Consider the following 24717-nt stretch of genomic DNA (forward strand, 5'->3'; position numbering starts at 1 on the left):
GTTTTCTCGGGAACGACAGGTGCTGTGGGGAGACCTTATCAAGGTACATAAAATTATGAGAGGCATAGATAATCAGTCAAAACGTGTCTTCCAGGATGAAAAAAAACAATTAGAGTGCATAGTTTTAACTTGAGAGGGGCAAGTGCAGCTATGATAGTGGCATTTAGAGACTTTTGGATAGGCATACGGAAATGCAGGGAATGGAGGGATATAGATTAGGTGCAGGCAGGTAAGATTTGGACTTGGCATCATGTTCAACAGAGACATTGCAGGCCAGTACTCCTGTACTGTTCTATATTTGATGCAAATATGGATCTTGTATGTTGGCCAAGACTGGAAATCCAGGTGATGGCCATTCTAAAGCTCCACCATTTTGCCATAGCCTGCAAGAACATTAGACAATATCTAACCTGGAATTCTCTTCCCACACAAGATGTGAAAAAACAATTCTCACACCAACTGCAGCAAAGGTTTCATCCTCTGAGAGTTAGGATAGTACCAGAGTACTCATGCTTCCCAAGAATTAGGAAAGTACCAGACCAGAAAATATCCTTAACTCCATCAGCAGCTTTCGCCCATGTCTCAACACCTGTCAATGGTCAGATTTCAGCATAATTCGATAAACTCCTCACGTAATAAATCGCAAGTCAACCCCATGCTGACTGCCTTATTAATGTGTTTCAAAAACATTTAATTAATCCATTATTTTCAAAACAATCTTTCCTTGAGTGTCATCTGGTAAACAAATGAGCCAAGCACACTCCAACAGAATATGCTTTACCTGCCTGCCATCTGCAATGACTGATGGGATTGTACACTGAATCCTTCCAATTGCTTCCTGACCAACTGCAATGTGATGTTTTAGTCTTCAGGATGTCTCCTGATGAATTAACTCATTGCAGGCTCTGTAAGCTATGGAGCCCTGTATAGATAAAGGAACAGTAGAAACTGTATAATTAATCATTACTATTAGTGTAGTGAAGTGCTGGAGGTGAAAAGAGCAGAGGTTCCAGAGTTACAAAATTGACCAGCGGGCAGAAAGAAAAAACTATTAACCACTATTTATCAGATTGGAGAATGCTTCCTCGAGGTTAGTATGAAGCTCATTAAGATATTCTATACCCTAAGGGAAAAATGTGTAAATGGCACAAAATTCAGAAACATAACACCGATTAGTCAGCCCTGAGGAGCATGTTGGGAAGATAGCGAAAACAGGCAGGTGTGCTGCAGGCAAAATAGAACATATTTGATGAGATTCAATTTGATAGAACAAATGAGACAATAGAAACTAAATTATACATTTTTTTAATGAATGTGGTCTGATTCTGTACTTTAAAGATGGTGTATACTTTCTATCTTTAGTGATAGATAGAAAGAAAGGAAGGAAGTCACACCCCGTCTTTAAAGTACAACTAACCCCTGTATGCAATACTGTGTCAGATCTGGGCACCTTCAGGTATGATGGCAGGGTCTTTGAGAGGGCATGGGAGAATAAAGAAAGGTTTCAGTCACAGGAAGAGACATGGTTAAAAATCTGGTTTGATAAGCTAAAGGGAATTTCATAAATATGGTGAAATCTTTGAAGTGAAATCCATTCCAGCAGAAATATCAGTAAATCTTAGGTACACAAAATAAAAATTGCACAGTGAACTATGATCTTCTTGAGTGTGCTCCTAAAAGGGTGCTGGGCGAACATTGAGGTAGTATCAGATGTGCGGGGCTAATTTACGAGATCAGGCAAGGCAAGACTGGCCAAAAGCCTTTCAGGATTCACTCCGATGAAGGCAGGCCACAATTGAATATTCCTGTGAATGGGGCAAAACATTCTATCCATTATAATCATTTAATACTCCCCACTATTCAACAACTGCAAAAGTTACCTGAAAAGTCAGCATGATAATTTTGACTTATGCAATTGTTAGATTATCTCAAATGTACTGCCAACCTGTTTGACATCCATTCTGATCTGTATATCGATGATCTTCAACATGCTCTCATTTGAGTCCAAATTGTCCAGCAAATCAACTTCCACCACCTTCTTGCAAGGTAGGACATATCCATCCTATTTAAGTAAATCAGCTGCCTAGAACAGCATTGGTAAAGTATAAAGGAGCTAGAATGAGCTCCTGCAGAAACACTAATGAAGACAATGAATCAAGCTGCCTACTGCCAACTTGGCTGTGTCAAGTTACAAGATTTGATTCATGTCACACCTCCAGCCTCTACCCGAAACATGAGGTGAGAATGCAGGAAAGGAACAAAGAAAGACTCCAGAATTTGTTTTAAAAATAAGAGTTTATGTGGGTACAATGTTTACAGTGCTGTGGCTTTGTACCTTTTCATTACATGTTGACATACACAAACTTTTATACGAGTTTAAAACAAGCAGCTGAATTCAAGTTAAGACATTTATTGTAAGATTTACTGCACTGTTGCACTTTTTTTAAACTACAGAACTAAATCACTATTGATAAAATCTTTATAAACTCCTGTCTACTGTACCTGACCATAGTTCTACACAATGAGAGCAGCATTTAGTGCAAAGGCTGTTTTGTGTGAAGTTGCATTGTCTAACATGCAGAAAAAGTATTTCACGTGTTTGAATTACTGTGCATGCCGGCTGGGCTATTTGAATGTAACCACCTCACAATACACTACAAGAGAAAGCCAGCTCTCTGAGAGGACTTGCAGAAACTCGTACATCAGCTTACATATAATAAAGGTTGTGCTGCACAAGGACAAAGGATGCAAAAAATACAGTTCTCCTAAGTGGGGTTTTGCAAAATTAGACGGTCCTTGCTAAACCAATATCAAATAATATACAATTTGATGGAAAAAATATCCCGCCTGTCTCCTGATATTTCCCACCAGTTTCCTTGTTGATTTGCAATTTATTTTAATTTGATTTTGAAGGGAAATAAAGTTAATTTAACAGAAATGTTCTGAAGACTAACAACTGGCTGATTGATCATTATAACTAAATATCCAATATTTACTTCTTGAGACAGCTCACTGAAATTCCTTTGCAGGTGTGATGACCATTTACTACAAGCAGGTGAGAGATGCAATGACAATACAAGCATGAATCTCCAACCTACTTGTTGCAATTAATGCTCTGCACCATTAGTGGAGTAACATTGTTAATTATGTTCATTCACCCTGATATTTGTGATGAATATGAGTGACTGCTGGCAAATAATAGAACCACATTACCAAAAGCAGGGAATGAGTAATCTGCAGGGTTTTTCCATATTCAGGTTAAAGTATCAAAGCCTTGTTCTTATTTTTCCCATGGGACTTGGGGCCCATTACCTAGAATTATTATTCCCATGCTTTCAGGAGCATCAATGGTACTTTTTGCTTTAACCTAAATTTATGATTAAAATGTCTTTGTAACCTCTCGTTCATTCATATCCAAACCAAAATAAATAATTATAGAAACCGCTTGGTTCTCAGTGCTGATAAGTGAAAACATTTTCACTCAACCAGAAAGAAAAACTATTCTGCTTTGATTAATGAAACAATAAACATATCACTCTAATATTAGCAACATGCCTGGACAAACATTCATACAATGACAGAGAAAGAGGTTTGAACAATTGATTCCCACTTTCCATGCATGAAGCAATCTACACTTCTTTCTCCTGCCATTAGCCCTTTCAAGAGGCAACAGTAGTAACTTTGCTAAAATAGCAACACATCTCTTTATTTGTGTTGATTCTGAGGAAAAACAGCAAATAAAAAACTTAATTTCCAAACAGTTTTATGGTTGACATGTGTATGTAGCAGTTGAAATGCAAACAAAGATAAACATTTACATGAACAAAATATCACCAAACACATTGTGAATTTGCCATTCACACAGTAGAACTAGGTTCACATTTACAGCAATACGCATTAGACCAGTGGAGTCAAGACTTTTTCCTTTCACTTCCATTTAAAATATAATTGACCAGAAATAATAAAACAAAATGCAGCAAAATATAGAAGTTGCCATTTCATGAAAAGAGTTGTGCATCACAGCAGAGTGCAAGAGCCCTTGGGCCAGCACTTTTGACTTTGAGTACACAGCATTTTTTGTTTTAGAAAGAATATGAACCAGGGTTCAAGCTAAAAAGCATCATGCAGCACTTCACCCTGGCATCCTTATGATTAAGAACTTTATTGATTTTCATAAAATTACAACTCAACTTTTGTTTTGAAAAGAAAAGTTTTACTTTTTCCATACAGTGTAGAACACCCATCTGAACAAGGAGCTTAAGGAAAGCAAACACACTGAATCTACACACGCACAATTTATCTTGGTTAAAAAATAATTTAAAACACTTCACATTGAATAGGAAAGTTAATATTCTGACAAGTTACCAAAAATTGCACACACCCCCCCAACAAGATTCCAGCATCAGTCATGTTTCCCTCCCTATTCACTATTCAATAGACAATAGGTGCAGGAGTAGGCCATTCAGCCCTTCGAGCCAGCACCGCCATTCAATGCGATCATGGCTGATCACTCTCAATCAGTACCCCGTTCCTGCCTTCTCCCCATACCCCCTCACTCCGCTATCCAGCTCTCTCTTGAAAGCATCCAACGAACTGGCCTCCACTGCCTTCTGAAGCAGAGAATTCCACACCTTCACCACTCTCTGACTGAAAAAGTTCTTCCTCATCTCCGTTCTAAATGGCCTACCCCTTATTCTTAAACTGTGGCCCCTTGTTCTGGACTCCCCCAACATTGGGAACATGTTTCCTGCCTCTAATGTGTCAAATCCCCTAATTATCTTATATGTTTCAATAAGATCCCCCCCTCATCCTTCTAAATTCCAGTGTATACAAACCTAATTGCTCCAGCCTTTCAACAGATGGCTGATGGGATTGTTTCCCATATAATTGCATGGCTCGCTCTTCCATCAACAGCAACCACTCCTCTTCCGATGGTACTTTCCCCTGCAACCGCAGGCAGTGCATCACTTGCCCTTTGACCCCATCTAACATTCTAGGGCATTCCAGGTGAAGCAGTAATGCACCAGAACATCTTACAGTTTAGTGAAATGAATTTGGTGCACATATGGGTCTCCTCTATGTTGGTTTCTCCAGCATCAATTGAGTGACCACTTTGCTGAACGCCTCCATTGTGTCTGCAGAGGTGACCCTGGGTTTATGGTCACCTGCCGCTTGAATTCCCTTTCCCTTTCCTATTCTAACCCTTGTCCTTGGCCTTCACTATTTTAAATTCAACTCATTATTTATCTTGAAATCAGTCTCAATTTATGAATTTAACTATTTCAGAATATTTCCAGATTTATTTTATTTGAGATTTCCTACAACTGGTAACCCTGCCTATACATGATCCATATTCCTCCATACCCTATGGGGTAAAACATTTAGGATTAAGGTGAGGGAAAAATCTCTTTACCCAGAAGTATAATTTTCTACTACAGAATACATTTATGTTTTATTTTATTTCATATTTCAGATACAGCGCAGAAACAGGCCTTTTCGGCCCACCAAGTCTGCGCCGCCCAGCGATCCCCGCACATTAACACTATCCTACACACACTAGGGACAATTTTTACATTTACCCAGTCAATTAACCTAGATACCTGTACGTCTTTGGAGTGTGGGAGGAAACCGAAGATCTCGGAGAAAACCCACGCAGGTCACGGGGAGAACGTACAAACTTCTTACAGTACAGCACCCGTAGTCAGGATCGAACCCGAGTCTCCGGCGCTGCATTCGCTGTAAGGCAGCAACTCTACCGTTGCGCCAGCCCGGGCAGCCAGCAGGAGGAGAGCTCTCTAGCGGCCTGGCAACCCTCCCCCAAATGACGACACGCGGACCCGTTGACGGCCAGGGGGAAAAGGAAAGGGGGGAGGCAGCCATTCACCCCGACCCCAGGCGGACAGCAGCTGGAGGGTGGCCGCAAGGAGCTGCCAAATTTCTGCCCTGCTGGAGGCCATCTTCTTTGACCTTCTGTCGCCACGCTGCACCACAGGAGGAAGGTCAGGAGCGGGTCATGCGCTGCTGCGCAAGGGGATGGGGGAAGCGCATTTATTAAAGTTTGTTAATTACTTTTAAAATGTAACAAAACTTTATCAAGGCGAATGGTGAGTAAGGTGGGCCAAAAATTGTTGCGCAATCGTGTACCGTTTTGGCTGTATTTCGGGAACATACCTATATACAAATATATATACAAGATGAGAGTTTTATTAATATATAAAGATTGAATGGAATTATGGAACAAGTTTGAAGGGATGGATCCTGCCTCTCCAGTTCCTTCTCAACCACAAACCTCCAACCTAAGCAACATCCAGTTGAATCTCCTTTGAACCCTCTCCAGCGCTATCACATGCTTCCTGTAGTATGGTGACCAGAAATGAGCACAATATTCCTGCTGAGGTCTGACCAATGTTTTATTAAGTTGGATCATAATCTCTCTATTCCTGTTTGCAGTGTCCTGACTAACAAAGTCCCCCATGTCACCTTACCCACATTGTCCACTTGTGCTGCTAAATGGAAGCTGGGAAGTTGGAGTTACCTTAATAGCTCAATTTTCTGACGGGGACGCACATAACTAGCAGAGTGGCCTCCTGTGATGCAACCTCCACATTGCGGCAACAATATTGATGAGATTGCCAGGAAAGCACACCAACACCATCTACTTCCTGAAGAAATTCAGCACGTCTCCAATGAATCTTACAAACTTCTACAGAAGCACCATAGAAAGTATACTGTCAGATTGCATCACAGCTTGGTTCGGGAACAGTTCTGCCCAGGACCACAAGAAATTGTAGAAAGCTGTAAATGTAGCCGAGTCCATCACTGATCAAACTTCTCACCATTAACCCTATCTACACTTCACGTTGCCTTGGAAAAGCAGCCAACATAATCAAAGACTCGTCTCACTCCGGTTATTTCTATATCCCCCGTTCCCCCCAGCAAAAGAGACAGAAGCTTGAAAACGTGCACTCCCAAACTCTGCAACCGCTTTGTCTCCTCTGTTAGAAAGCTTTTGATTAAACTAGGGTAGTCTGATTCACCTCTAACTCATTGTGAACATTTGTCTATAGAACTGATGCGCTACAATGTTGAGAATTATGTTCTGCACTCTGCAACTTCTCTGTTGCTCTGATATACTTGAGCTTGACTCGATTACATTTATGCATAGAATATCTGATCTGTTTGGATAGCCTGCTTTTCACTGTACCTCAGTAACAATAAACCTAATAACCCTAAACTTAAAAACTAAACCTGCGCCAAACATCCAAATGGTTTTACGATAAAACAAGACAGACAAAAGAAGTTCATTTTCAGTATTTGAGGGATCAAGAACCAAGTACCAAAAGAGAAGATTAAATAAACAGGATAACAAAAAAACAAAATAAACTTTTTCCAATGTTCTAAAGCTTATTTCTATAATTAACAATTGAGCAGCAACTATCAATTTGAAGATTAGATTGCAGGTGGATAAGGAAGGGAGGTTGAAGGGCCATGGGAACAAGGCAGAAATACATCACTAATGGTAGAGCTCAATGGTGGCTTTATGTATTGTTATGACTGCTGGAGTTATGGTCAAAATGAAAAAATATGTCATGATTTCAATACTCTACAAGAAACCATCTGGGGATGAGGCCTGACGCAATGTACTCCATTTCCTCGCCAAAGTAAATAATGTGATCGACAGCTAAGGTCACAAGTTCAATGAATTCATAAGTCAAAGCTATTGATAAGATCAACACTACTTTCCAATTTTCCACTGTTTTATAACGGGTCACTTCACCATTGTTATTACCTCCATTCATATCTTGGAAGGAATTGCATGTATACAACACTATAAAACATTGCCCAAATTCCTCAAAGCTTTTGCTCAATTTATCACTGAAATGCAGTCGAGTTGTGCTCTTCTCAATCTTCATCTGATGAAAGGCTATCAACACGAAAAGATAAACTCAGTTTCTTTTCCCAAAGTGATAGTCTAAAAGTATTTGCAACATTCTATATTATTATTCCTTATTAGGCTGTGATTAATCCTTGAGACAGGTTTTCCAGAAATTCAGAACATTGCATGATCTTACTGATAACAATTCTACTTAGCCTGATCACTCAGCAGCTGTCGTCCTAATCCATGAAGGGTCTTGACCCGAAACGACGCCCATTCCTTCTCTCCTGAGATGCTGCCTGACCTGCTGAGTTACTCCAGCATTTTGTGAATAACTACTGATAACAATGATCATTATACTTCACTCAAAGGATAACTTCAACACACTTATCTTTCTACTCCACATGCCTCTGAATTACTTGCATTTATGTTGTGCTTTTAACTAGTAAAAATGGATCAAGGTATTTCACAAGAAGAGAACATTTGACAGCACGTCAATGTAGAGATAATAGGACTAGACACCAAATGTTTGGTCACAGAGGCACTTAAAAGACAAAGAATAAAATGTGGATTTTGAGCAGGGATTCCAAAGCTTTGGGCACGGATGACTGAAAGCGCAGCCAGAGTGCTGTGAACCTGGGGATACATACATGGCCAACATGAGAGAAAGGCACAGGGCTTAGAAGGTGCAGTGCTGGAAGGGGATGCAGTGCTGGAAGGGGATATTGACACAGGAAATCCAGAGATTTGAATGCATCTCCAAAACATTTAAATGCCAAAAATTGCTGAAACAGGTCAGCTCATGACTTGCTCTTCTCCCCACTTCATTTCTCTTCCTGAACACTTGCCCCCAAATTCTTCAATGTCCTGAAGCTAGGATCAGATACCAAGCACCCCTCAGCAAGTTTCACAAGAACAAGTTTCACACTCCTTATGATCTCCATATATGCTAGGGATTGATGAATTTACCACAGCACTCATTTAGGAAAAGAATTCAACTTATTAAAATTCAGATATAATGAAGCTACTTAAAATGCAAAATGTTTGGAAAAGGATACAATTCTGCATACGAGGGAACACAAACAACATTCTTTGAATATTCCACAGGACAATAGAGCTTGTTCAGCTGCTTCTCATACATCGCGAGTGCTTCAGTTAAGTTTGCACAATTACCCTGTAGGAAAAAAAGTGAACACAAAAGTTAGGCACTTTCCAAGGACGAAAAGGGACTAAGTTTCACAAGATTATTGAACTGGAAACAGGCAGTATGAAGAAACAAATGTGAAAATGATCAGCTGAAGATGGCACCAGGCTGCCATCCCAACTCCTACTCTGTCCCATAATTTATTAAAGTGAGCTCTTGGTCAGTCTCAAAGAGTATGTCAGCTGTAAACATGCAACTGCCCATTTCTGAATCTCTGCATCTACTGATCCTTCCCAGGTTATGCCCAACATATGTACAGCCATAATATGAACGAGAGTTTGGGAGACTGGTGGTCTGGATTTGCCAGCTGCTGCTAGGCTGCAGTCATCATCTACTGTGTGGGAACTCAGTTGCAGTCACATTTTCGATTTGCAAACTATCCGGGTTATCAACAGTTCAGAAGAACACTACATTGCCGTAATCAGAGATCACCTACATTTATATCTCTCAAGGAAAATGTGGACGTTCATTAATTAATGGGATGAAGACTAGTCTGATCAACACTAACATTTACTGACCATCTGTCATTACCTTGGGCAGCACGGTGGCGCAGCGGTAGAGTTGCTGCCTTACAGCGAATGCAGCGCCGGAGACTCAGGTTCGATCCTGACTATGGGCGCCGTCTGTACGGAGTTTGTATGTTCTCCCCGTGACCTGCGTGGATTTTCTCCGAGATCTTCAGTTTCCTCCCACACTCCAAAGACGTACAGGTATGTAGGTTAATTGATTGGGTAAATGTAAAAATTGTCCCTAGTGTGTGTAGGATAGTGTTAATGTGCGGGGATCGCTGGGCGGCGTGGACTCGGTGGGCCAAAGGGCCTGTTTCCGCACTGTATCTCTAAATCTAAAAATCTAAACCTTTGGGATGGTGCTGGTGAGAAGCCATATTAAACTCCTGCAGCCAGCATGCAAATTTTTCCAAAATCCTTTGCACAAATGAGAAAAGGGGGTCTCATTTGCACATTAAATATAGATTCCCAGGATATTGATCGATCAAGGATGGATGCTGATATACTTCCAAATCATTGTGGGGCTGAGGGAGGGAATTTGGAGTTCTTGTACATCTCCTGACCTCCCAAGTGGTCCAGATTGAAGGCTTGGGATTTACTGTTAAAGCAGTCTGAGTAAATTGCTTCAGTGCTTCTTGCAATTAGCACACAGAGCAGCCGAAAGTCGTTGTCCATGTTGACACACTGCAAAATGATTGGGAGTTAGGCAAAAAGGTTGAAAAGCAGAACCACAAGGATAGTGATGTCAGAATTACTCCAAGTACCACGTGCTAGTGAGTGTCGGAACAGGAAGATAGGACAGATAAACGCGATTCTAAGGAGTTGATGCAGGTGAAAAGGGTTTAGTTTGTACCATTGGGATCTCTTCTGGGGCAGTGGTAACCTGTACAAGAAGGATGAGTTGCACCTGAACTTGAGGGGAACCAATATCTTGGCAGGCAGGTTTGCTAGTGCTACACAGGTGGGTTTAAACTACATTGGTGGCGGGGGGGGGGGGAGATCCAATGCGGGAATGAGGCAAGTGAGAAGCTGGACGTCCGTATGAATGGTGAAGGGATGTTGGGGCGGAATCTATCAAATTTGTTCAGGAAAGTCTCTTCGGGTGATGTGTAGAGGGCCCTACACTGGAGAGGGCAAAGTTTGATCTTCTCTTAAGAAATTGGGAAGGACAAATGACTGATGTGTTCATGGGTGAGCTTGAATTCAAGGCATGCATTAGATGGGTGTAAGAAAGCTTGGATGATGAGAAAAATTGAGGCCCTAGCCAGGAAAAAGGAGACATGAGATTGGAATAGGCAGCTGGGATCAAGGTTATTCCTGAAGTAGTTTCGGGAACTGAGGAGCATGCTAAATAAAGAAACCAGGAGGGCAACAAGGGGGCAGATATTAAGTAAAATGAAAAGATTTTATTAGCACATTAAGGAAAAGAGGGTAACTAGAAAAAGAATAGGGCCCTTAGAAACCAAAGGAGGCATCTCTGTGTGGAGCCACAAGAGATGGGCAAGGTCCTCAACAAGTGCTTTAACATAAAGACATGAAGAATGGGGAAATAGGGATAGTCAATGGAAGTGTCTTGAGGCATTCAGTATTATGGTTGAGGAGGTGATGAACACCCTAAGGAATATTAAAGTAGACAAATTGTTCGGGCTAAATTAGATATATTAGGGGACACTGGGAAGCTAGAGAAGAAATTTCAGGCACTCTGGCGGAGATATACGAATCACCATTAAATAAGTGCGAGGTGTTAGAAGACTGGAAGGTGGCTAATGTTGTGCCTCCATTTATGAAGCACTGCAAGAAAAAGCCTAGAAACTATAGACGTGAGCCTAACATCTGGAAGCAAGTTACTGAAGAATATTCTAATGGACATGCATTGAGATAGACAGGGGCTGATTAGGGATAGTCAGCATGGGAGATAGTGTCTCACGAATCTGATCCGAATATTTTGTAACCAAAAAGATTGACGAGGGCAGAGCTGCAGACATTGTATATATGGATTTCAGTAAGGTATTTGACAAGGATCTGCATGGTAGACTGCTCTGTAAGGTTAGATCACATGGAATCCAAGGAGAGCTAACCGACTGAATAGAAAATTGGCTTATTCGAAGGAAGCAGAGGGTGAAGGTGGAAGGTTGTTTTTCAGACTGGAGACCTGTGACTAGTGGTGTGCCTCAGATATCGGTGCTGGGCCCATTGCTGTTTGTGGTTTATATCAACAATTTGAATGAGAATGTACAAAGCACGATTAGTAAGTTTGCAGATAACACTAATGTGGGTGGTATCCTATATAGCAAAGATGGCTATCGAAGTTTACAGCAGGATCTTAATTAGTTAGGCATGTGGGCCAAGGAGTTTAATGCAGATAGTGATGTGGTGCATTTTGGGAAGTCAAACCAGGGCAGGACTCTGAGGAGTTTTATAGAGCAGAGGGATCTAGGAAATCAGGTACATGTTTCCTTGAACGTGATGTTACAGGTAGATAGGGTGGTCAAGAAGGCATTCGGCAGATTGGCCTTCATCAGTCAAGGTACTGAGTATAGAAGTTGGAATGTTACATTGCAGTTGTACAAGACGTTTGGGGGCCACATTTGGGAGTCACACTGCCAAAGTAAAAATGTTATTAAACTGGAAAGAGTGCAGAGAATATTCATGAAGATGTTGCATAAACGAGGGCCTGAGCTATAGGAAGAGGTTGATTAGGCTAGGACTTTATTCCTTGGGGAGCAGGAGGGTGAGAGTTGATCTTATAGAGGTGAGGTGTATAAGATCATGAAGAGAATAGAGTAGATGCATATTCTTTTACCCAGAGTATTGGAATCAAGAACCAGAGGATATAGGTTTAAGGTGAGAGGGGAATCAGAAGCCAGAGTTTAACTGTACATACACACACTGACTGCTTCATAATTAGAATGTGCAGCTTTGTTTTGCGCAATTTTCTAACTGGATAAATACATGCTCAGTAAAGATAATGTTTTAGTAATGCTGCCTGAAGGCAGAATGTTGGTCAGGAATCCAGAACTTCTCTGCTCTTTACACAGAACTTACAATTCTTTCAGATCTCATAAGCTGGGCCACAGGGTTTCCACATACTGCCACACGATTAGCCATGTAATTATTAGATATTTTACTGCTTGTGATTTACAGTACTTACTTTCTTCAACATTCACCCATATCTAATATTTAAGAAAACTGATAGAGCATTTTTCAAAACAGAAGTTAAATGTTTTGAAAATCAATCGCATATCTGAGCTATTTAGAAATCAAAGCAAACACAACTACATATAACATGCTCATAAAACATTCCAAATCCAAATTGCCTTGTCTGGTATTGTACATGTAGATGTTGCCACCCAGTGTGCACCAACAGTCCTGCACCTTTTGTACACTCAGTAAGAAATTTTGTATCATGCTGATTTTGAACAAAGCTCTCCGTTAATGGACATCGCACAAAAAGAGTCACCATTTTTACTGTGAGGAAATGGAAATAACTAGGACTTGACTGGAAAATGCCTCAAGACAGCAACTTATCTAATCAACCTATCCTTTCATTCCAAAACAGGTCCTCTGGAGAAGCAGTAGGATTCTGCCTCTGTTGACAGTGATAGTACTTTTTTTTTAGCAGGCCTAATGGGATCACAAGGATAACTTGACCTGTACTGTAATATTTGACTGAAGAATGAAGGCACAAAAAACACCAGAGGAGGAACCCAGCAGGTCAGGCAGCTGTGAAGGGAAATGGGACATTCAGAAGAGCGGCAGGAATCACAGAAGGGGAGCAGTGAGAGATGGTCTCAAAGAACTCCTATCAGACAGAGGATAATAACTTCTTCAAAGGAACCAAACTTTGATTTTGCAGTGGAGCAGTAGAATGGAGACACGAGATACTGCAGATGCGAGCAAGAAGGTTGTTGATGAAGAGACTCTCTAATCTGAGCAAATAGGTACTTCCTAAGCAGAAACTTCAAAGAAAGCAGAACATCCTCCTATCTTCTACGAGAGAGCATGGATTGATCCAGAGTGAAAGGTTAGGGAATTCTGGGTTGGAATCCCTGTTGCCCTAGCCTCCACCAGCTAAACCCTGTGACAAACCAGGAGTAAGGCAGTTAAATGTAGGAACTAGAGGGACACTAATTGAAGATCAGAAAGATTTATGCCTGTTCCACCTTTCAATTATATCATGGCTTAGCAAATCTTTCACTCACTTGTTCTATATTCCAGTTGCAGTAAGACTGCAACTCCAGCCAACTTTATATCATTCATCCCTTGTACCACAGGACACTGATCAAGATCAACATTTCATCCCTTTGAATCATTTTTATACATAGAAACATAGAAAATATGTGCAGGAGGCGGCCATTCGGCCCTTAGAGCCAGCACCACCATTCAATGTTGATCATCCTGATCATCCACAATCAGTAACATGTGCCCAACTTCTCCCCATATCCCTTGATTCCACTAGCCGCCAGAGCTCTATCTAACTCTCTAATTCATCCAGTGATTTGGCCTCCACTGCCCTCTGTGGCAGAGAAATCCACATATTCACAACTCTCTGGGTGAAAAAGTTCCTTCTCACCTCAGTTTTAAATGGCCTCCCCTTTATTCTTAAGACTGTGGCCCCTGGTTCTGGACTCCCCCAAGATTGGGAACATTTTTTCTGCATCTAGCTTGTCCAGTCATTTTATAATTTTATATGTCTCTATAAGATCCCCTCTCATCCTTCTAAACTCCAGTGTTAAGTTACTTAAGTAACTTAAGTTACCGTAAGTTTTTCATCTCTATTTTGCCACATTTCTTGTTTTATCACCATTCAGAAAATACCTTTCTTGCACCCAAAATATTTTGACCTTGTGTTTCTCCAATTTAAATCCAAATACTTCAAATTTAAGCCCTTCACAATGGGTAAATGGAAGCACTGCTTTCACCCACCTGATAGAATGGAAGAAGCAGGTACTCAAACAACATTCAATAATCTAGACGAGCACCTGAATCATCAAGCCATAGTAGGCTGGAAAATGAGATTAATATAGATGGCTACTTCATAACAAAACGGTCATCATGGGCCGAAGGGCCGGTTTCTGTGGTAAATATTCACTGACTTAGCCCATCTATACCTCTTTACAACTGTCTATTCCCAATTAAAATAAGTCACACGAGTGTTACCAAACACTATTTAAAACAGCTGTCAAGAAACAGAAAGAACTACACAGCACAGGAACAGCCCCTTCAGTCAATAATAACTGTTCCGAACATGACGCCACGTTAAACTATTCTCCTGTGCCTGCCTTTATCCCTCCAATCAATATCCAATCAATTTAAAACCGAGGCGAGAAGGAACTTTTTCACCCAGAGTTGTGAATTTGTGGAATTCTCTGCCACAGAGGGCAGTGGAGGCCAAATCACTGGATGGATTTAAGAGGGAGTTAGATAGAGCTCTTGGGGCTAGTGGAATTAAGGGATATGGGGAGAAGGCAGGCACGGGTTATTGATTGTGGACGATCAGCCATGATCACAATGAATGGTGGAGCTGGCTCGAAGGGCCGAATGGCCTCCTCCTGCACCTATTTTCTATGTTTCTATCCTTTCAATTCCTACATATCCATTTGCCTACCGAAAAGCCTTTTTAAACGTCACTATCGTATTGCTTTTACTACCACCCCTGGCAGCACGTTCCAAGCACCCACCACTGTGTAAGAACTTGACCAACATATCTCCTTTAAACTTTCTCTCTCTGACCTTAAAGCTTCGCCAACTAACCGTTGACATTTCCATCTAGCAAAAAGGTTCTGACTGTTTACCCTATCTATGCATCTATACTTCTATCAGGTCTCCCCTCAACTTCCGACACTACAGATAAAACAATCCGAGTTTGTCCAACCTTTCCTTACAACTAATACCCTTGAATCCAGGTGGCATTCTGTAAAACCTCTGCAGTACCCTTTACGAAGCCTCTACACCCATACTGTAATAGGGTGATCAGAAATGCAGACAATACTCCAAGCGCAGCCTAACCAATGTTTTAAAAAGCTATAACATGATTGCCTGACTCAATGCCCCTTCTGATGAAGACAAGCATATCATACACCTTTACCAATCTATCCACTTGCATTGGTACTTTCAGGGAATTATGAACGGAACCCAAAAGCCCTCTGTACGTCAATGCTGTTAAAGGCCTTGACATAAACTATATACTTACCCCTTTCATTCAACCTCCCAAAGTGCAACACCCAGACTTGCTTGGATGAAACTCCATCTGTCATACCTCCATTGATATTTGTAAATAATATCCCGCTGTATCCTCTGGCACACTTCATCACAGATATGACTCCCCCAATTTCAATATTATCTGCAAACATACTAACCTACCCATCGATATTCAAGTTCACATTGTAGATCCCCGCAGAACACCACTGGTCACAGACCTCCTGCCGGAATAAACCCTTTCAATTGCTACCCTCTGTAAGCCAGTTCTAAATTCAAACTACAAGTCACTATGAATCTCATGCATCTTACTCTCTTGAATCAGCCGGAAGACTATCAGGCACCTTACTAAAATCCATGTAGACATCTAGTTATCTACCCTCATCAATCCCTCATTAATCTTCTCTTCGCAATAAGATTAAATCCTATCTTGAAGCATCCGCTCCAAAAGCTTCCCTACCACCGACTTGAGGCTCACCAGCCTGGATTATCTTTCCCTTTTAAACAAAGGAACAACAATGTTGACTATTCTCAAGTCCTCCAGAACCTCACTGATGGCTAGAGGAAATGCAAAGAACTTGAAGTTTTTAATAATCTGGGATATATCCTGCCAGTCTCTGGGGATTTATCCACCATGATGTTTTTCAAGAGACCCAACACTGATGGATCCCTACACTGATTTCACTATCCTCCATGTCCTTATCCTTGGTGAATGCAAAGTACTCGTAGGTGCCTCATCTAAATACCTTCCATCCTTGAGTGCTTCTACCTTCTTCCCAGTTACTCAAGCTTTTAATGTAAATATATGACGTATGATGTAATAGTGAAAAGTTGAATCTCACACACCCTGATAATTTTTTTCATTCTCATTATCTTCAGCCAGGGAGAATAGGTGAAATTTCTTCATGCAGAGAATGGTGAACTCAGTCACCATGCACATTCAAAACATATCAATATTTTATCAATATATCTATTGATACATTTCTGGTCATGAAGGAAATCAAGGAATACAGGGAAAGTGCTGAATAATTGCACTGCATTAGAAGATTGGCCACGATCTTAATGGATGGAGTAGGCTTGGGCTAAATGGCCTGTCCCACCTTCTATTTCTTACCTTGTAACTAACGTAGCTAACCCGGCAATAAGTTAATCGAATAATTTCTTACTTTCTCTCTACCTTCCTTTGTAAAGGAGGAGTCATCATTTTATTATTAAAGCAAAAGTTCCTGGACCAATAAACATCCCTGATATTTGAGAATTCCAAGATTGTAAGTGCATCACTGCTCATACACCGGATTCACAACCCGCATCATCCGTGATAATCAACATCTTGCAGTGTTTTGGAGATCTCGCACAGCAACTTAGAAAAGGAACGTAACCCCCATTCCACCAACTAGAAAACTTGCAAACTAGAGTCATTCCATCGAGGCTCATGGTACAGCTGCCTTCTAAAATCTCCTCACATACTTGGCTTCAAATTGTGTAGTATTAATTTATGAAAATTTATTGCAGTTACAATCAGGTTAGATTGGAGAAAGGCTGACCCACCTGCGTGAAATACTTTCCAGTGGGTTTCAAAACCTTCACCGCAAGATCAAGAATAAGTCGCAAAAAATCCCATGTTGATTCTGGGGGAAGAAATAAATGCTTCATTCTACAATGAGAACTGTAAAAACTCCAAAGGTTTAAAATATTGATAGAAGTTGGACAATTAAAAAGTCAAAATTTGCAAAAACAGGCTAGAACCATTGAGAATCTGGGCTCCATAATTCCATCTGGTAATAGGGACCTTGATAAAATGAAAATTGGGACTTTGTTTCAATTAAATCGCCAAATACAGAACCACGATCAATTGACTCTTAACCAGCCCCTGAAATTACCCGAGATAAAGATTGGCAGCAACTGCTAACCTTGCCAGTAATATTTACCTTCTTCTGGAGATGTCGAGATCGGAACAGCTGTCAGGTCATTAATAACATAATCAAATACCCTGCCTTCTGCAGCATATGTCTTCAGTACTGGAACACAATCTTCAACTAAGACCTGCACAGTAAAGAAACAACATTACGCCATTTTGGAGGCTATACAATGATAAAAACTAATGTTGTATACCGATTCATTTTTTTGTGAGAAAGTGTTCTGTTTTGAGGTTGCGAAGTGCAAATAAAAGGAAGGGAAGTAGCACTTTGTGCCATGATTCACATTTAATGGCTTCTGGTCAGCACTGCTCACATGACATCAGTATTAAGTGCCAAGTGTGCAACACTTAAATGGCATGTCAAAAACACCAGTTTCAAAATATGATAGTACAACAAAAAGTATGCAAATTACTAGGGTGCGGAGAATGAGGAATCTGGGGCAGTTATGAATACATAGAAGGACCTTGGATGTTGACAACAATGGGGTGGGAGTAAAAGGTCATCCCTTCCACCACCACAGGAAGCAGCTCAAGCTTGCTGTTATAGTGAGTTCTATCGGACACAAACAAGGTGCTGTGTGTGTGCAGAAATGGCCAATGTTTTCACTTAACTGCATACATATTCATCTGTGATGAAAGTGTTTAGGAGATCCACAGTTTTAACTAGTGAAGCAAACTTCCCTGAGGAAAGAGGAGTAAAATGTGATCACAAAATGTGACAAGACCCTACTGAGCTTAAGAAACAGTGCGCTAAACTAACAAGAATGGCAATGGAACAATAATGTTTTATATATTAGAAGCATCAAGGATCTGGGACTAGTGCTGGAAGGTCTGCTGGTCAGCCATGACTTCACTGAATGTAAGAACAGAGTTATAGCACACTGGGTTTGGGGAGAAATACTTAAAAAATACTAGAATACAAGAAACAAATTCTAAACCTGACAGTTTCCCAAATGCATTTAGACAGCTAGTTGATTGTGGCCATTGTTTTGCACAGGGTGCTTATGTACTGCTCATTTTGAAGCTGACTTAATTATGCTACAAACCAGCAAGGAACCATCATATTTCTTCAAAAGATTAACGGTTTAAGAATATGTTGTACACGACACAAGTACCTTGGGAGAAGAGTAACAAAGACTGGGTTGTGGGTCTGAAAGAGTGCGTTGTTTTCAGGCACAAAGCAATTTACATGAGGATTAATGGGCTGAGGCTCTGAATAACCTGGTGCCAAAACAGAATAGAATCTCAGGTGAGTAACTGAGGGAATCAATAGAATAAATCAAAAGCAAGCATTTCTGAGATGGGGAGATAGAGTACAAGACCAAAAGAGATAACAGGTAATAACTTTGGAATTGAGAGAGCTTACAATGAAGTCTTGACCAGGCTGGTTCTAATAATCAAACAATATGCAGAACGAGAAGCTCATGGAAATCAAGAAAAGCAGCACAGAATTATTAATTCCTCACAATGTGTAAGGCAAGATACTTTAAACATTTTTGCAATTGATGTGTTAATCCAGAGTTTTGAACATATATACCTGGTAGCAGTCTCCTTTCAGATTGTCCAGAACATCTCCACAGGTTTTGCGCATGTGTTTGCAACATGCATTGATCACCATTTGGTCAATGTACAAGTTTGGTTAAGGACAGAAGGAAATTTGAAAACACTTGCAAAGCAAAATTATAACACATAGTTGAATCAGGCCAAAACAGAGGTTGGTCAAGGACAGCCCACGTGATTCCCAGCGTTCGGTCGAGGACAGCCCGTGTGTCCCGGCAGTTAGTTAAGGGGGGGGGTGGGGGTGAACAAAGAGGGGGCCCATCATGTGGGGGGGAGGCACCAAGAGAATAAAGAGGGACCTGGCATGTGGGGGGCACCGAGAGAACAAAGAGCGACCCGCCCGGAGGAGGCGCCGTGAACGTAGTGAGACTATCAGGACTATGGTGAATACTTTTGTAACTTTGTCGGGACCCTATATGTGGCAACTCTTTGCATACTTGTGTGTTATATTGTATGCAAAACAAAGAATTTCATTGTACCTAGGAATATGTGTAGAGTTCTTTCGGAAGAGACTGGCCATACAAAAGTGACAACATAACTTCAATTGGAGTAGGGAAAAAGAAAAAAGATAAATTACATGCAGCATTTGGAACATGATAGCTGAATTAATGGTGCTTCTGGAAATAAATGAGGACAATCTCATGGCCAATCCGGTGATATTGTTGCAAAGTGACCAAGGATTGCGATTAAACATTCCTGGATACTTAACCTCTTGGGCAAAATGGGTGGACTGGTTTGATAAAGAATGGGATTAAAAACAGTACAAATAAAGGTTCATAACTCAAGAAAGAGTTTAGCTTTGGAGGAGCCAAGTAAAAGCAAGGGACAGAAAATATTGGCGGGTGTTGTCTTTATAATCCCCAAACTAGTAACATAGGGCAGAGCAAACATCAGGAAAGCAAAAGGAGATGTAACAAGGGGAATTCAATAAATACGAGAGACAATGACCCGTGGACTGGACAAAACAAATGAGCAATGAAATGAATGAATTCATGGAGTGGTTTAAGGTCTGCTAGATCAATATCTTGAAGAAGCAACACAAACAATTTAATCTAGACTGAGTATTGGGCAAATGGGTAAATTAATAATCTGGTAGTTAAGATGCAAGGGAAAGAAGAATTAATATAAAAGATAGAATTTTATATCAAAATTAGTGTTTGTTTAGATCAATCTGAAATCAAGTCTTAGATCTAAAGAGCAAGCTATAAAGATACAAGGGATGAGTTGGCTACTGTAGATTAGGAAACTATATAATATTTGGAGGGGGGAGTTGATAGGCAGATGGAAACACTAGGAAAGGGAAGTAGACAAAAGGCTGAGATATGAAGAGAAGAGGTGTGAAATATGAAGCCAGAGAAAGGGATATATGTGGAAGAGAACAGGGAAAGGGGAAAGGGTTGTTCTGGTTGAGTTATCCAAAATTGGAGAATTCAATGTACATTCCTTTGGGTTGTAAGCTGCCCAAGCAGAATACGAGGTACTTTTTTTCCGGCTTGTGTAGTCTCACTCAGGCAATGGACAACTAATTTGGGCGAGGTCATCCACAATGTTAAAGGATATTTCCACCATGGTGACCATCTTTGGTTTTAACTTAACAAGTTCACAAAGGATTCCACCATCGCCTCCTCCCAGGATAAGAATCTCTTTCCCTGTGTAGTCCTCGCCTCCACTACCCATTATCGCCTGTGTATACGGGAGGTCACTTTCTCCTAAATCTGGAACAAATAAATATGAATAATTTATAACAAATTTCAATAAAGTAACAGAAATGGAGGACAAACAAACTAGGTATGTCTTGCGAGCACTGTTAGGACACGCATCAAGGTCCACACTTACTCGTGACTTCACCACCGAACCCAGGTTAACAAGTTAAAGCTCAGAAGGTACACTTCCCTGTCCGTCATAAATTTGCATATAGAAGTTATTCTCAGCACTCAGGCAGCTGTTTTTAAAAACTGGTCTAGAAATGCAAGAGGCTCCTCTAACATCTTCCATGTGGATTTGAAACAAGGAGCACAAACTTCCCTCCACAGATGCTGCTTGAATTTCTGAACATCTCTATTTTCTGATTCATTACTTCAGATGCAAGCATGTTTTCACAGGATACAGTGTGTAATTTACAAACAATGCAGGGATTTTAGCTATTGAAGTGAACTCTTCAGAACCGCCGACAAGGCAATTTCAACAAGGTGCAAGTGCAAATTTGGGAGAATTTGGTGAAGATCTTCACTCAAATCAGGTTACAGCGGAGAAAAGATTAGAAACCAATAAATAATGGATGAAACAAAGTAAAGAGAAATAAAATTCAATTTTTGTCTAGGAATCATCATATCATCATCATCATCATATATATACAGCCGGAAACAGGCCTTTTCGGCCCTCCAAGTCTGTGCCGCCCAGTGATCCCCGTACATTAACACTATCCTACACCCACTAGGGACAATTTTTACATTTACCCAGCCAATTAACCTACATACCTGTACATCTTTGGAGTGTGGGAGGAAACCGAAGATCTCGGAGAAAACCCACGCAGGTCACGGGGAGAACGTACAAACTCCTTACAGTGCAGCACCCGTAGTCAGGATCGAACCTGAGTCTCCGGCGCTGCATTCGCTGTAAAGCAGCAACTCTACCGCTGCGCTACCGTGCCGCCCTAATGTTTACTAATAGAGACAAACTAGTCATCTCTTAATAATGATACATGAAACAATCACATTCTTATTTCAACGTTATATCCAAATACTTACTAATGTCACCATTGAGGATAAGAATATTTCCAAACTGTTTTGAATGAAGAATCTTGATGTTCTGATATGCAGAATCTTCATCATAAACAACATCGTCAATATCATATTCAACCAATCGACCATCTGCAGTAGGCCAATATCTATCAATGGTCCCACCTCTTATGATTGCAGGTAACCTGAGGAGAGCAATATTGGTTGAATAAACAAATTTGCATTTATTCCACTCCTCACCATGCCATTAATGAAATCCCAAGTACGAAGAACAACATTGTAAATACGGCTGCAGGGAATGTTCTGCATACATTAAATGAGATGAATTCTGAGAGCACTTGGGCTTTAATTATGATGGTTGAAGGCAGAATGCTGGAAACCTGAAAAAAATCAAAGACCATATACAGGAAATCTGAAAATGTTGGAAGATACTCAGTAGTATAGACAGCATCTGTTAAAAAGAGAAACAGAGTTACCATTTCAGTCGCTTTATCAGAAATGTTAACCTTCTCTTTCCACAGATGCTGGCTTACCAGCTGAGTGCTTCCAGCATTTCTAATTTTTATTAATGCGGAGATTGCATTGCATTTCTGCAATACCAAATAATGACAATGTGATGCAAACCAAGCTGTTTGAGGGGTTGTTTTTAGATATACAAGTTAGACAATTTAGGGCGGCACGGTGGCGCAGCGGTAGAGTTGCTGCTTTACAGCGAATGCAGCGCCGGAGACTCAGGTTCGATCCTGACTACGGGTGCTGCACTGTAAGGAGTTTGTACGTTCTCCCCGTGACCTGCGTGGGTTTTCTCCGAGATCTTCGGTTTCCTCCCACACTCCAAAGACGTACAGGTATGTAGGTTAATTGGCTGGGTAAATGTAAAAATTGTCCCTAGTGGGTGTAGGATAGTGTTAATGTGCGGGGATCGCTGGGCGGCACGGACTTGGAGGCCGAAAAGGCCTGTTTTCGGCTGTATATACATGATATGATGATATGATGATAATTAATGCAGTCCCAATTTTTGGACCATCTTCCCACCTCACCTGTATCCATCTATCATATACCAGGCGTCGTCCTGTCCACACTTCTTTTACAGTTTTCTCCTCCTGCCCCCCATCAGTCTGAAGGTTGAACAGTCTCAACCCAAAATGTCACTTGTTCATGTTCTCCAGAAATGCTGCTTGACCCGAGTTACTCCAGCACTTTGCATCTTTTTTGTAAGCCAGCAACTGCAGTTCTGTGTGAACACAGCAACAACGCCGTTGCATTGATCGCCACAAGCAAAGAATGTAACCAGTAATCACCATCCTCCTCCTCAGCCTACATGCTATTCCTCCTCTTCAATCTGATGCACCTGTCAACCTCAAGCCCCATGACCAACAACTTGGAACAATAAGCCATGCAGCTTTCTTTAGTAAGTCTTCACCTATGAATAGGGAGATAATGCAGTCATCTGAGAAAACCTGATAACATAGAAGGGGTCAAGGAAAAGCAAAAAAACAAAACACTTCATAGGTTACCTGCCCCATATTTGGGAAAAAAATCCAGATGACTCGTTGTTAATTTGGCTTCACTAATAATCTGAGCCACAGCGTCACTGCAGCGTCACAAGCCCAACTTGTCCATGTGGACCAAGATTCCCCATCTAAGCTAATCGTATTGGGCCCTATTTCCACTCGATCTTTCTATTCCATGTACTTATCCAAATGTCTTTTAAATATTATTGTACTTGCCTCAATGATAGATAGGGTGGTCAAAAAGCCTTTGGCAAGATGGCCTTCAGCACAGTATGAAGTACAGAAATTAGGAGATCATGTTGCAGTTATATACGGCATTGGTGACGCCGCATTTAGAGTATTGTGTTCAGTTCTGGGCACCATGTTACAGGAAAGATGTTGTCAAGTTGGAACAGGCACAGAGAAGATTTACAAAGATGTTTCCAGGACTCGAGGGTCTGAGCTACAGGAGTGTAGGTGGATGTGGGGTGATCTTAGAGGCGTATAAAATTATGACAGGAGTAGATTGGGTAGACGCACAGAATCTCTTGCAAAGAGCAGGGGAATCGAGAACCAGAGGACATAGGTTTACGGTGAAGGGGGAAAGATTTGATACAAATCCGAGGGGTAACTTTTGCACACAAAGGGGTGGCGGGTGTACGGAACGAGCTGTTAGAGGAGGTAGTTGAAGCAGGGACTATTGCGACGTTTAAGAAACAATTAGACAGGTACACAGATAGGCAGCAGGAGTCGTGTAGATGGGACATGTTGGTCGGTGTGGACAAGTTAGGCCGAAGGCTTGTTCCATGACTCCACTTCCTCCGACAGCTTGTTCCATATACCCATCATCCTCAGAAGTTACTCTCCAGATTACAGCAATATCAACCCCTCAGCTTGGTTTGTGTCACATTGTCACTGTTTGGTATTGAAGAAATACAATGCAATCTCTGCATTAGTGTGCATTCACCCTATCTATTCCCCTCGTGATTTTATACACTTCTATGAGATCACCCCTCAGCCTTCTGCACCCCAAGGAATAAAGTTTTAGCTTCTCTAACCTCTCCCTGCAACTCACACCCAACATTACTGACAACATCCTCGTAAATCCTCTCTTCACCCTTTCCAGCCTAATGGCATATATCCTGTTGCAGGGTAACCAAAATTGAAAATAATAATCCAAGTAGGGTCTCACAAACATCTTGTAATACTGTAACATGGCCA

The 24717-nt window shown here is 41.0% G+C and overlaps 1 protein-coding gene across 1 annotated transcript in view; it reads right to left on the minus strand.

Annotated features, from left to right (window-relative positions):
* Positions 1-2286: 2286 nt before the first annotated feature.
* The window catches only part of sms (spermine synthase), a 36918-nt gene continuing 14487 nt past the window's right edge, over positions 2287-24717 (minus strand). The window contains exons 5-11 of the mRNA XM_078409304.1: positions 22013-22188; positions 20824-20980; positions 19243-19330; positions 17716-17830; positions 17336-17415; positions 8935-9050; positions 2287-4244 (exon numbers count right to left, since the gene is read on the minus strand). Of these exons, the coding sequence (XP_078265430.1) occupies positions 4214-4244; positions 8935-9050; positions 17336-17415; positions 17716-17830; positions 19243-19330; positions 20824-20980; positions 22013-22188 (763 nt within the window). The 3' untranslated portion in view covers positions 2287-4213. The remainder of the gene's footprint in view (positions 4245-8934; positions 9051-17335; positions 17416-17715; positions 17831-19242; positions 19331-20823; positions 20981-22012; positions 22189-24717) is intronic.

Source organism: Rhinoraja longicauda, chromosome 12 (assembly GCF_053455715.1).
Source record: "Rhinoraja longicauda isolate Sanriku21f chromosome 12, sRhiLon1.1, whole genome shotgun sequence".
In the NCBI taxonomy this organism is placed as follows: Eukaryota; Metazoa; Chordata; class Chondrichthyes; order Rajiformes; family Arhynchobatidae; genus Rhinoraja; species Rhinoraja longicauda.